This window comes from Oryza sativa, chromosome 7 (genome assembly GCF_034140825.1).
Source record: "Oryza sativa Japonica Group chromosome 7, ASM3414082v1".
NCBI classification, from domain to species: Eukaryota; Viridiplantae; Streptophyta; class Magnoliopsida; order Poales; family Poaceae; genus Oryza; species Oryza sativa.
This window is the reverse complement of record NC_089041.1, coordinates 7,679,489-7,691,766: the sequence shown is the minus strand read 5'-3', so window position 1 is coordinate 7,691,766 and position 12,278 is coordinate 7,679,489. Positions and strand designations below refer to the sequence as shown.

The window sequence follows — 12,278 nt, the reverse complement described above, 5'->3', positions numbered from 1 at the left end:
CACTCCGAGCGAAAAGGAAAGCATGCATATCGTCTCATACTTAGCTGTGTCTGATAGGAGTATCTGGACATGGGGACGTGTACAGGCTTTTGTGTTTCCTTCATGGATGCATCCTATCTTACCATCTATCCATCCATCTTTTTCTGCTTTATTCAATAATGTCGTAGCCTCCCAATCACCATGGCAATCATATATATATATATATATATATATATATATATATATATATATATATATATATATATATATATATATATATATATATATATATATATATATATATATATATATATATATATATATATATATATATATCTGTATGTATGTATATATATATATATATACAGTGCAATGGATCAGAGAGCTAGCTTAGCTCGTCTTTGAGATGTGAAAAGAAGAATAGGACGCTTCATGACTAGTGTGTTGTTGCTCAGGTTGATGTGGTTGTTGGCAAGCAGTAGAAGAGACTAGCAGTGACTCCATGATACGGAGCTTGATCGATCTAGTGCTGAAAAGATCGAAGCAGCAGCTTTTAATTGTTTCAGATGTTATTTTGTCGGAAATGAAAACTCTCGGACGCATTCAAACGGTTTAATTTACACTTGGTTATAATGTGTATGTGTATGATTGTGTTTTGGAAAATGAAGGCGTTCAACAAGTTGCATATATGGCTTGGCCTGAAAGTGTTAACACTTACACCGTTACATCAGAACAATAAGTGTCAAGGAATAGCTAGCTACCACACATTATAAACATGGCAGCGGTATAAGTTTCCTTCTCTTAGCTAGTGTACATATATAGAAAGGGTAAATTTATCATCAATAGAAGAATTTCAGCTAGTGCCAATAAATACCACAAAAACATCCCACCTTTCAAAAAATACTGCGATATGGTCCCAATGCATTTGGAAATACCACAAAACTAGAAGGAAATAGTCGGGCAAGTAACAGAAACATACGCCTCTAATTTTCAAGACAAATTGAGAAAGAAGAGAAAGTACAAGAAGAGCTATATGATTCGAAGGAGAAGAAATTAATGCGAGACGACTACGCGCCGGGCGCCCGATCGGGGGTGGGAAAAATCAGGTGCCCACGTCAGCATGACGTTATCAAGCAAGCATGTATGCAAAACTATTTTACACTATTTTTTTCTCTTAAATTATTTATCCAAATCATGATTAGATTGCACCATTAAATCCGTTGCAATTAAATCTTTAAAACAAGACCACGCATGGATATATTCCGATGAAAAAAATTTAGCTTATTATTGAATTATTTTTAAATGTTGCACGCTGTTCCACCAAGTATATCGGAATTGTTTCACTAAGTAGATCGAAAATGTTTCAATCGTTTAAATCGGACGTTGTTTCACCTTATATAAAAACAATGTTTCAGCAGATAGTGAAAGAATGTTTCAAGTCACTGCAATATTTGATCCATACATAGTAAAACATTATAAGTACACTAGATGAAACATTTTTGGTAGAACAAAAAATGAAACGAATTCCCTTAATAGAGGGTTTCTATAATATGTGGGTGATTTGTTGCAAAAGAATGTTTCAATTTACTGTAACATTAGATCTATACATAGTGAAACATTGTGAGTACACTAGTTAAAACATTTTTGGTGGAACAAAAAATGAAACGGATTCCCTTAATAGAGGTTTCCATAATATATGGGTGATTTGTTACAACGGAGTATGTGGTGGGGACACATGGCAGGTGTTTTACAGGGACATGTGGTGGCCTGGGGCGGCGTGCGCGCGCCGGGGGAGGGGGAGGAAATTCCTTCCTCCCCCTCCCCCGGGGCGACCGATCTAATAAAGGATTTTCGAAATTAATGGGGTCTCAAGATGGATTTCTTGCTAACGAATTCCTGATATGTATGTCGCTCGCTGCTACCATATGAATGGTTGATTATGTATCCAAAGAGGGAGAAGTGTTGCACGGGCCGTTAGGAACAAATAATGGTGCAGGGTATTTTTCTCTCGACTAGTACCATATATCGCCAGTGCCAATCTGTGGCATTCTAAGTTTTTGTATTTTTGGAAAGTATATGAAATTTTCTTGATAGAAATGTGGTGCTGTAACATCAAATGTTCCTTTTTCCCTTAAAAAAAATCTATGCAATATGCTCTTCTCTTGCAAAAAGAAAAGAAAGAAAAGCACATGTGTGTTGCGATCGCTATATATATAAGTCTCTCTCGATGCTACATGTTATACACACGTGCTCCTCCTTAATTAATTAAGTAGTATGCTCGGATAAGTAAAATGACGAGGTGAATCGTGTACCAGATGTTATATTAAAATAGATCACATGTGTTGTAATGATTTTTAGCCACCAGCCAACTCACCCAAAAGGTTATGTAATAAGGAAGAGCAAGTGAAGTCTCTATCATCAGGAATAGGATTTTATAGTTTCTGCATGGAAGGGAATCATCCAAAATTTCAAAATCATCTCAAAAACTTTGAACAATATTTAAAATATTTACAAATTAAATTTAATCACCTAAATTGATGGTTAGTACTAAGGAATTTCATGGTGCCTCTCTGCGTGTTCCATACGTTTGTTGGGAACATGTGCTACCAAGATGCTTCCTGGCACTACACCCATGGTTTAGCTTTCTGATCTGTTTCCACGAAAACCGAGCGCTTTTCGTGAAACCACAGTAGGATTGGTTTGTAAAAACCAAGCGATTTTAGCTATTTTAAATTTTACAGAGTTGATCGTAAGTGGTCGCTTTTAATGGTTTTTCTTGGTTTTGGACAAACCAACAAGGACCAGTTTTAATTTACCACAAAACTTTTTTTTAGAACAAGTTTTTACCACAGAACTAAAGATAGACTCTGCTCGCAGCCCAGGATGTATGTAGGTCAGGTGAGTCAGCATGTATATATTTTACCTACAAAACGATTCGAATTATACATTGTGCTTGTACCTGCGTAGTGCAAGAGCCCAAGAGATCGATCTAGCATCTAGCTAAGTTACTCATACCAGCTTTATCGCTTTGTTACAAAAGCTAATAGTCGTATCAAAGGAAAAAAGTTACATGTGGTTAGATATACCAGCATACATAAGACTGTGTATCTTGTTCACTTTGATCAGAGAAAGCTGCAGGGTCTTAGAATATACTAGTAACTAAGCCAGATTTATTATATATTAGTACAGGTGATTGTGGATATGGCCATATATAAATTAAGTTGTTGTTTTCATATATGGGACTTCCTGGTAATTAATAGTCAACCACATGTTTTTTTTTGCACGATCGACAATAAAAAGTTTACCAGTTTGATTCTTTAAATAAGGGTGTGTTTAGTTCCTAAAAAAAAGTTGAAAGTTTATGTGTGTAGAAAAGTTTTTAATGTGATATGATGTGATGGAAAGTTGGAAATATGGGGAAACTAAACACGGCCTAACTTCAAAATATATATATATACACACACACACACACACACATACATATATATATACATACATACATACATACATACATACATACATACATACATACATACATACATACATACATACATACATATATATATATATATATATATATATATATATATATATATATATATATATATATATATATATATATATATATATATATATATATATATATGTTGCTCCTCTTTGCACCTGCATGGTAGACACCCCCCAAAAAAAAAGTTCTTCGTACTTATACGCGATTTCTCACATATATATGCTGCAATTATGCTGCTGGCACCATCCCCACTATCATTAGTTGCCAATCACATATGTGGATACAACCTTCACCATAGACCAACTACTGCAATAACCATTTTTTTCCTATCTAGTTTTGACATCTTACTCGCTCTGATATAAAATATAAGTCGTTCCAGGCATACCATGCTCTCCAAGATAACGCTTTGATTTCTATGAAAAATATGTTATTTGAAAGAATATACATGTTACGAAAGTACTATTTTTCATTGTGAACCTAGTAATATCAATCATATACAAATGTAATTCTGTACATATTGGCAATCAAAACTAAAATAGTTTTGCCAATACAAATACTAATATGATTTGTTTATATTTTAGGCCGGAGATACTATTAATTGGACTATTGGTTATGGGGCTACTGGTCTCTTATTTTGCCCCCACATCTACCGCTGCTTGTTGTTGATCAAGTATCCACGAACTTTGCCTACCCTAATCTCTACTATTATAAAAACTGAAGATATTTTTGCCAGTATTTTGGTACGTTATCCGTGTTTGAGTCAATTTTTAAGTTTGTTTGCTTTTGGAAATACAAATTCGTGTTTGAGTTGGATTTTAAGCTCGTTTGCTTTTAGAAATACAAAGGAGTCGTATAAGAAATCTCTTTAAAAAAATCATGCTAACTTGAGATGAAATGTGGACTCCTAATTGCAGCTTATGATTTTCTAAAAAAATATATTCAAGCGAATCCCCACAGTGAATTTTACCCTAGCTAAACCGTATAACAATTATAAAATTAAAATAACATTTACCCGTTACAATGCACGGGCATTTTTTCTACTCCATCTGTCCATAATATAAGAGATTTTGAAGTGACGTGACACTTCCTAGTAACAAATCTGAATAGACTCTTGTCCAGATTCGCAGTAATAGGAAGTGTCACATCCCTCCAAAATCCCTTATATTTTAGGACGGAGTAGTTTATTAAATTTTTATGTGTGGGCAATTTTTCCATCGTAAATATATATAGATATTTTTTTTACTATGTCTTTTTGGTACTGCGAGGGCAAAAAATGGTATTTTCGTGTAATTATTCATAATAATTTCTTTTACATAGTCAACCAAATGCTAAACATGAGTGAGCCACAACAAGCTAACCATTAGATCTCTCTTATGCTCAATCACAACCGTTAACGTGTGTTGCGTGCAATTATTATATTCTCCATTAATTTTTATAAACCTACAATCTTAGCTTATTTAGGACCCACTATAAACTTAGTTATTGCCAATTATTCTTGCTGATTGTTGAAAAAAACATCTTATCCCAGTCATTTTGTACAAGTTCTCGCATAAACGTGTGGGATATCATCTAGTTATATTATGGCTATCTAATTAACCTACTTGAGGATGGTGAGATGTTACTATGGTATTCTCTAAGGGGGGGTGTTATACAACGTTTTCTACTGGTGGTATAACCAATCTAGACCATTTTTGTTTTCTATCTAATGGATTATATCTATTTATATTATCGCATTATTGATGGTACACTACTCATATGTATAAATCAATGGTTGAGATAAATTCTATTAGTGTAATACTACTTATAATCTTGTAGTATTCTAATACCAGTGGAGAGCACCGTAAAGGTACTAAAGAGAGCCTTCGGGACCCGGCACGAAAAACGGAGCAGCGATTAGCACGTGATTAATTAAGTATTTGCTTTTTTTTCAAAAATGGATTAATATGATTTTTTTAAGCAACTTTTGTATAGAAACTTTTTGTAAAAAAATACACCGTTTAGCAGTTTGAAAAGCGTGTGCACGGAAAAACGAGGGTGGGGAGTTAGAAACCCCTGCTAAAGAACACAACCTTAACTAGTGTTCCTTAGAAACACGCACCATGGCATCTAGTATCATTCATCTATAATGGAGGCAATATACTTCTAGGGTTTCCATCTTTATCCACAAAGATAGCTAGCAGAACCCTATGGTGCCGAAGGCAGAAGCCGTACATATTCTTACAAGCTAAGGAACTCTTCTTGCCCTCTCTATCTCTCTCACCTGATGCATGTAAAAGATGCACAAGCACACAGCACTAAGGGGGGGGGGGAAAGGAGGTAGAAAGCTAGAGAGAGAGAGAATAGTTCCCTTGTCCAAATCTTACCCTTTCACTAGCTCTCTCTGTTCTCATCCCCTTCTTCATCACCTTATAGTGGATGTCATTCTCCACTCCTTTGAACAATTGAACCTCCCCCATGCATTCATGAACCCTTAAAGCATTCTCATCATACACCCTGACATACATATCTCACAAAGAAGCAAGGGAGGACCAAAAAAGAAAATTAAAGAAGAAGATCATAAAAGGAGAATCCAGGGGTTAGAAAAAGATCAAAAGGGGGATCAACTCCACTACCTCTCTTGATCCATCATGTGGAATCAGGTACATAAGAACTTTACCCTTCTTGAGAGAGTGCTGAACTCCTTATTACTCCCTAATTAAAGTTTGTTTCTTTGTGAAAAATTAGCTTGTTGCTTAGCTACTTCTTTTCATGTGTAAAGCAAAAGGGAAGAATATGCAAAACAAATATATGTTCTTATCAATTTATGATAGATAGAAAGTTACAAGCCAATATATTCTCATGCTACTCTTGCACAAACCCTAGCTCATATGGTTGTAGTCTTAGCTACTATCATCCTTTTGTTTTCCTATCTAATTACTTCTTATATCTATTCATTCATGTTACTAGCAGCATCAAGCTCACCATGGCCATCATCAGCTTCACCAAAGTGTGGAGGCGAATCAGCTGCCGATGACCTCGGCCAGCTTGCTGCTTGCTCCTCGGTCGCCAGACATGGCCGCCGCCGGGATCCTTCCGGTGAGTGGTGGCGGCGGCGCCTCCTCGGCGCGGCCGGTGTCGATGGCGGAGCGCGCCAGGATGGCGAAGATCCCGCAGCCGGAGCCGGGGCTCAAGTGTCCGCGCTGCGACTCCACCAACACCAAGTTCTGCTACTTCAACAACTACTCCCTCACCCAGCCCCGCCACTTCTGCAAGGCTTGCCGCCGCTACTGGACCCGCGGCGGCGCCCTCCGCAACGTCCCCGTCGGCGGCGGCTTCCGCCGCAACAAGCGCGGAACCAAGCCCTCTAACTCCAAGAAGCCCGCCGCCGCCGTCGCCGGCGGCGTCATGGCGCCGCCGCATGCGCAGCTGCAGCTCCCTTTCGGGTTTGATGGCGGCGGCGGCGGTGGCCATGGTAGTATCATCGGTGGTGGTGGTGGTGGTGGCGCGTCGAGGTTAGGGTTTCCGGAGCTCAGCTCGCTGCACGCGGCTGCCGCCGTCGACTACCAGCTCGGCGGCGGCGGCGGCGGCGACGGCCTCGGGCTCGAACGGCAGCGCCTCCCGCACTTCCCGTTCTTAGCCCGATCCAACGCCGCAGTCCATCCACCGCCGCTGATGTCCACCGCCGCCGGGGTATCGTATCCATTTGGCGACGTCGCGGCGGGCGGCCTTGGCGGCGACATGCCGGCCAACGCCGCCAGCGTCGCCGGCTCCGCCGGGCTCATCACGCAGATGGCCTCGGTGAAGATGGACGACATCGACAACCACCCACCACCGTCTGCGGCAACGACGACGGCGAGCTCGCCGATTGAGTTCCTCGGTCTCCGTGGAAGCTTGCAGTTCTGGGGAGGCGGCGGCGGCCACCGTGGCGGTGGTGATGGTGCCGGCGGCAGTGCTGCTCCCGGCGGCGGCGGCGGCGGGTGGTCCGACCTGCCGGCGTTTGACTTGTCAACGTCTGGAAATATACTGTGATGACTCAAGTCATGAGGCATATGCAGAATGGGTCAATGCATGGATGGTGCATGGCTTCATGGGGAAAAGAAGAAGAAAAATCAATCTAGAATCCTAGAACTAGAAGAGTGTTATATATGTTGTGTGTATCATGCATGCATGGAACCAAACTAGGTAAGTAATTTAATTTTGCATGATCTGATCAGGGCCTAGAAGAACTATATTACTAGCTGATATGAATCTATAATTAGTTAGTCATTATGGTGTGACTAATCTGTTTCTTGTTCTTGCATATGCATGCCTAGCTTGGTAGATCAAGTCATGAAGCTATAGCTAGGTTATAGCTGTGTGTTAGTATTAAGTAAGGTCGAGAAATATTGAAGTCATCATGAAGCTAGCTAGGTTATATAGCTGTGTGTTAGTGTTAAGCAAAGCTCTAGAAATATTGTATCTAGGGATGAATGGTACCGCTTGATTATTATTATATGTAGTATTTTTATCTACCTTATGTTCTACTCCCTCCGTCCAAAAATATAAGGGATTCTAGAGAGATGTGATATATCCTAGGACTACGAATCTAGAGAGGCTTCCTGTCTAGATTCGTAGTGCTAGGATATGTCACATCCTTTCTAAATCACTTATATTGTGTGACGGATGGAGTACTCTGTTTGCAGTGTGTGTCTGCGGCGGGGCCGGGGGGATATGAAGACGATATAATTCGATTTCGTTTAAATGTGGTTATTCTAGTTCATCACTTACTTTTAGTTCCACACATTTTACTATGTATTGCCTGCCCACGACATTAAACAGTCGGACAATCTGTTCTATTGCTACACTAGGTGTAAGTGTGTCAATCCGCAAATAAATCGATGGGCCATATCAACCTTAATTTTCACGAATAAATCGAAGGCGTACATCCACACATATATAACTACGAATGTGTCCCTCACACATCTTCAAGTTCAAGGAGATGGAAGCAATGAGAAAAAAAAAACTAAACATGTATTATTGTTTCACATGGTCCTTCAAAGTCACAATAATGCAATGTTAAAATTCATTTTTAAAGGTAACATAGTGTCAAATTTCAATAACTAAGAACACAGATAAAAATAAAAGAAATACAACTAAGAAATATTGTTTATTTATTTATATTTTATATAGCTATTGAACAACGTGGGGGCATATCTAATTATCTAAAGCTAGCCGTTCTTTGAGATTTTGATTGGTCTACGTGGCGCAGTGAATTTGCAAGCGAATTGAAGAACGTGTGTGCTGTGTGCCTCATCACCCTCTTAATCAATCGAGCTAACGTGCGTTGTGCTACGGGAGAAAAAAAACCAACCAGCTGATGGGCCGTTCGGCCCTAAGTCACGTAAGCCTATGCTTGGCTCGAGCTCAAGCTAGTCACACCGTAGCTCATAAAAGTGTTTGGCTAGATTGGTCAGCTCCACGCCACCATGTCCTGCGTCTCCAATTCATCGAACACATGGTTTTGGGTCCCACGGTTTGCACTATACCGTGCTCAGCCCGCGCGCCACCCTGTCGACATCAACATTGTCGTCGCTCAGCCCGCGCATTGTCACCCTACCGACGCCATCGACGTTTAGCCCACACGCCACCGCCACTGCCTTGCTGCCCTCGCGCGTTGCCCAATCGCCCAGCAGCCACACCACCCAACCGCCGCCATCAGTCGCCTCTACCGATCGCCGCCCAGCCGTCCTAGCCCTAGCTGATCAAGGGAGGAAGAATCATGGGAAGGAGAGACAGAACGGGAGGAGATGGGTGTGAAGGGGTATTTCAGTAACATATCACGTAAATACATGAAAATAGCCCTAGCTGATCAAGGGAGGAAGAATCATGGGAAGGAGAGACAGAACCGGAGGAGATGGGTGTGAAGGGGTATTTTAGTAACATATCACGTAAATACATGAAAATATTAAAGAGGTGATGGGTCTTTTGGGTGGAGTGGGACAGTAGAGCGGCAAAAAGCCAGCTCCACTCCCTAGTACAATTTTGTGGCCAACTCTAAGTAAGTTGGAGTTGAGAGTTAAAGTTGTGTCAAACGACCGAGTAGATCATAGGCATAAATACCGAAATAGACCATACAAAATCGTGAATGGACGTGGAGAAAAATTAAAGATTGCTTCGTGAAAAAAAGGCTTGTAGGCAAGTCAATGGAGAGGGGACGAATCATTAGTATTAACGTATAATTAAGTATTAGCTAAAATAAATCTAAAAATAAATGAGTAGAACTTTGAGAATATTCTATAGAAATTTTATGTAAAAATAAATTGTTTAGCAGTTTAGAAAGTGTGCTATAGTAAAACGGGTAGAACTAATGTGGAATACACCTTAAGAAAACTTGGTCGAGCAATTATTTTAAACAAAGAAAAGTACAACTAATTTTCAAAATAATACTTAAATAAATACAATATACGGATTAGGCTACGTTCAGTTCGAAATTTGGAGTTTCCATGGCACACAATACAAGGCAACCATTATTGATTATTATAAATTTAATCGGTCTTATTTGGTATTTAAAAGATCTTCTATGTAAAAAGTTTTTGCAAAAGAACATATTATTTAATAATTTAGAGTAAATTCCCTGTGCACCTATAAAAACTCACTCAATCACTTTCATACCCCCGAGACTAAATAATGCAAAGGAGAAAATTGGAGATGAAATAGAGAGCATTTGGGTTTTGCAAAGGAATAGGAAGCGTGCTTATGGTAAATGAGAAAATTGCAAAAGCCAAATACTCTACCGAACTCAGCGTATGTCAGAAGATAAATAAAATATAACTACGATTAAGTTATAATTGATGCGAGTACTCTACATTGATATCGTATATTTTTAGAAAAGAAAAAAGGTAATAAAGAAACTAACATAAATAACGTAAATAATGTAAAATATTGGATCAAAGTTTTTTGCATTCTTATAAACTACATTTCTAAATATTTATTTACTGCTAGTTTCCTATGAATATGTCGAACTTACAAGTTTTATGAAATCACTGCAATTTAAGAAAACATATATACTTGCTAATTTTCCCGCACCTGTATACTCATTAAGTTAAACAGCACAATCTCTACCCGGATAATTACTGACGCATAAATCACTAATCTACTTTGATCCATCTCAAACTTCGACAAACATACGTAAAATTAAAATCCACTAAAGATCCTTTTGAATATATGATTTGTGCATGAATTGATTAAACTAACCCATATTTTTTTTATTCAGAGAAGGTTTTTTTTTTACCCGGCCTCTATATCCAACCGGATATATATAACATTTTTTTTAATTAGGAACTTAGCCCATCAAATAGGGAACTTAGCCCTAAATAACCCAATCGACCTTAGGGTGCTACTCAGGTCACTGCAACCACTAGGCTCCATGCCCTTTAACAAAAACTAATATATATATATAACTAAATCATGTAAAAATTATACAAATTTCTATGTTCAAGATGATTGATAGATAAGCATCAGTGGTGTGGTAGTTGAGTCGTGGGTGTTTGACACCACCCACCAGGGTTCAAATCCTAATATTCACGAATATTAGGCACGTGCAGGTGGACATTAGGTACATAACTTTAAGTGAAATCAAAGATGTACTATTCGTTTATGTCTGTTAGAGTATATGTTAAGGGATGTATTTGCGAGGATGTGAATGTAATGTTACATGTAATGTGTGTGTCTGTGTATGTCTTACGTGCAGTATGGAAAAAAAAAACATACATGAGCTATAAATTTTCAGCGCCCCAACTGCCGCGCGGATTTCCTAGTATACACGTATGCCAGGATAAAATCCACTTGCCTGCCAAAGCTAGTGAACACGTCACCATTAGTTCAAATAAATTACAGGTGTAATCCTGCAGGAAGAATTAGACTATTCAAAGCCCATGGATTATAATGGTGGGCTGAAATGAAAATAAAAAAAAACTGGCCGTGTGTGCCCGTGTAATGGTAAAGCCCATGAAATAAAATGCCAATCTGCACATAGACTTGTCTAGGTAAAGTGTCCAAACATCTATCTGTGACGGGCTCTGATATGCCTAGAAATAGCGGGCCGTCACAAAGAAGTCATCTCAATCGGGCCAAAAAATACCCGATTGAGATATGGTCGCACAGACATATTAGATGGATATAAAACTTAAACCCGTCACGGATGACACCTATCAGTTTAGGCCCGATTGAGATAACATTCCATATCTCAAACGGGCCTAAAGATGTGGCCCGTCACAGATGACCATCATCTGTGACAGGCGCTAACTTTATATCCGATTGAGATAATATTTCATATCTTAAACGGGCCTCAAGTTGTGGCCTGTCACAGATGACCATCATCCGTGACGTGCACCAACTTGAGGCCCGTTTGAGATAGCAACTAGGCCCGTCACAGATGAATCATCAGTGACGGGCTATATAGTTAATCTCTATCGGGCATTAACTAAAGCCCGTCACCGATAACTATTTTTTCATTTTTCATATGAAATGTTTATATTTGTAAGTTGAACTATAGCAAAATAATTAAGTGCAGTATAATAATTCATTTTATGAGTCAAAATAATTTTACAGGTAGTAAATGATTTCAAATAGAAAAAATGTCAACAATAAAGTTGTATAACTTATCAAGATTTACAACTTTTAGTTTGGTCATTTTTCTATATAACATTTTTTTTGAACAGTTTGAATTTGAATTTGAAAATATAACAAATTCAAACAACATTTTCAAATACTAAATGATTTCAATTGAAAAGGTCATCAACAACAAAGTTGAATAACTCATCAAGATCTAAAA

General features: G+C 38.7%; 1 protein-coding gene across 3 annotated transcripts; it reads left to right on the top strand.

The window, feature by feature from the left end:
* Nucleotides 1-5,747: 5,747 nt before the first annotated feature.
* On the top strand, nucleotides 5,748-7,977 carry LOC4342790 (dof zinc finger protein DOF5.1). 3 transcript variants are annotated; one of them, XM_015790054.3, is made up of 2 exons: nucleotides 5,748-6,126; nucleotides 6,437-7,977. In XM_015790054.3, exons 1-2 carry the CDS (start codon nucleotides 6,115-6,117, stop codon nucleotides 7,493-7,495), a joined length of 1,071 nt encoding a protein of 356 aa, XP_015645540.1. In that variant the 5' UTR covers nucleotides 5,748-6,114; the 3' UTR covers nucleotides 7,496-7,977. The 3 variants fall into 3 exon arrangements, with proteins under 3 accessions (XP_015645540.1, XP_015645539.1, XP_015645541.1); XM_015790053.3 differs by having other exon boundaries at nucleotides 5,798-6,126; nucleotides 6,434-7,977; XM_015790055.3 differs by lacking the exon at nucleotides 5,748-6,126 and adding an exon at nucleotides 6,270-6,357.
* Nucleotides 7,978-12,278: the final 4,301 nt, after the last annotated feature.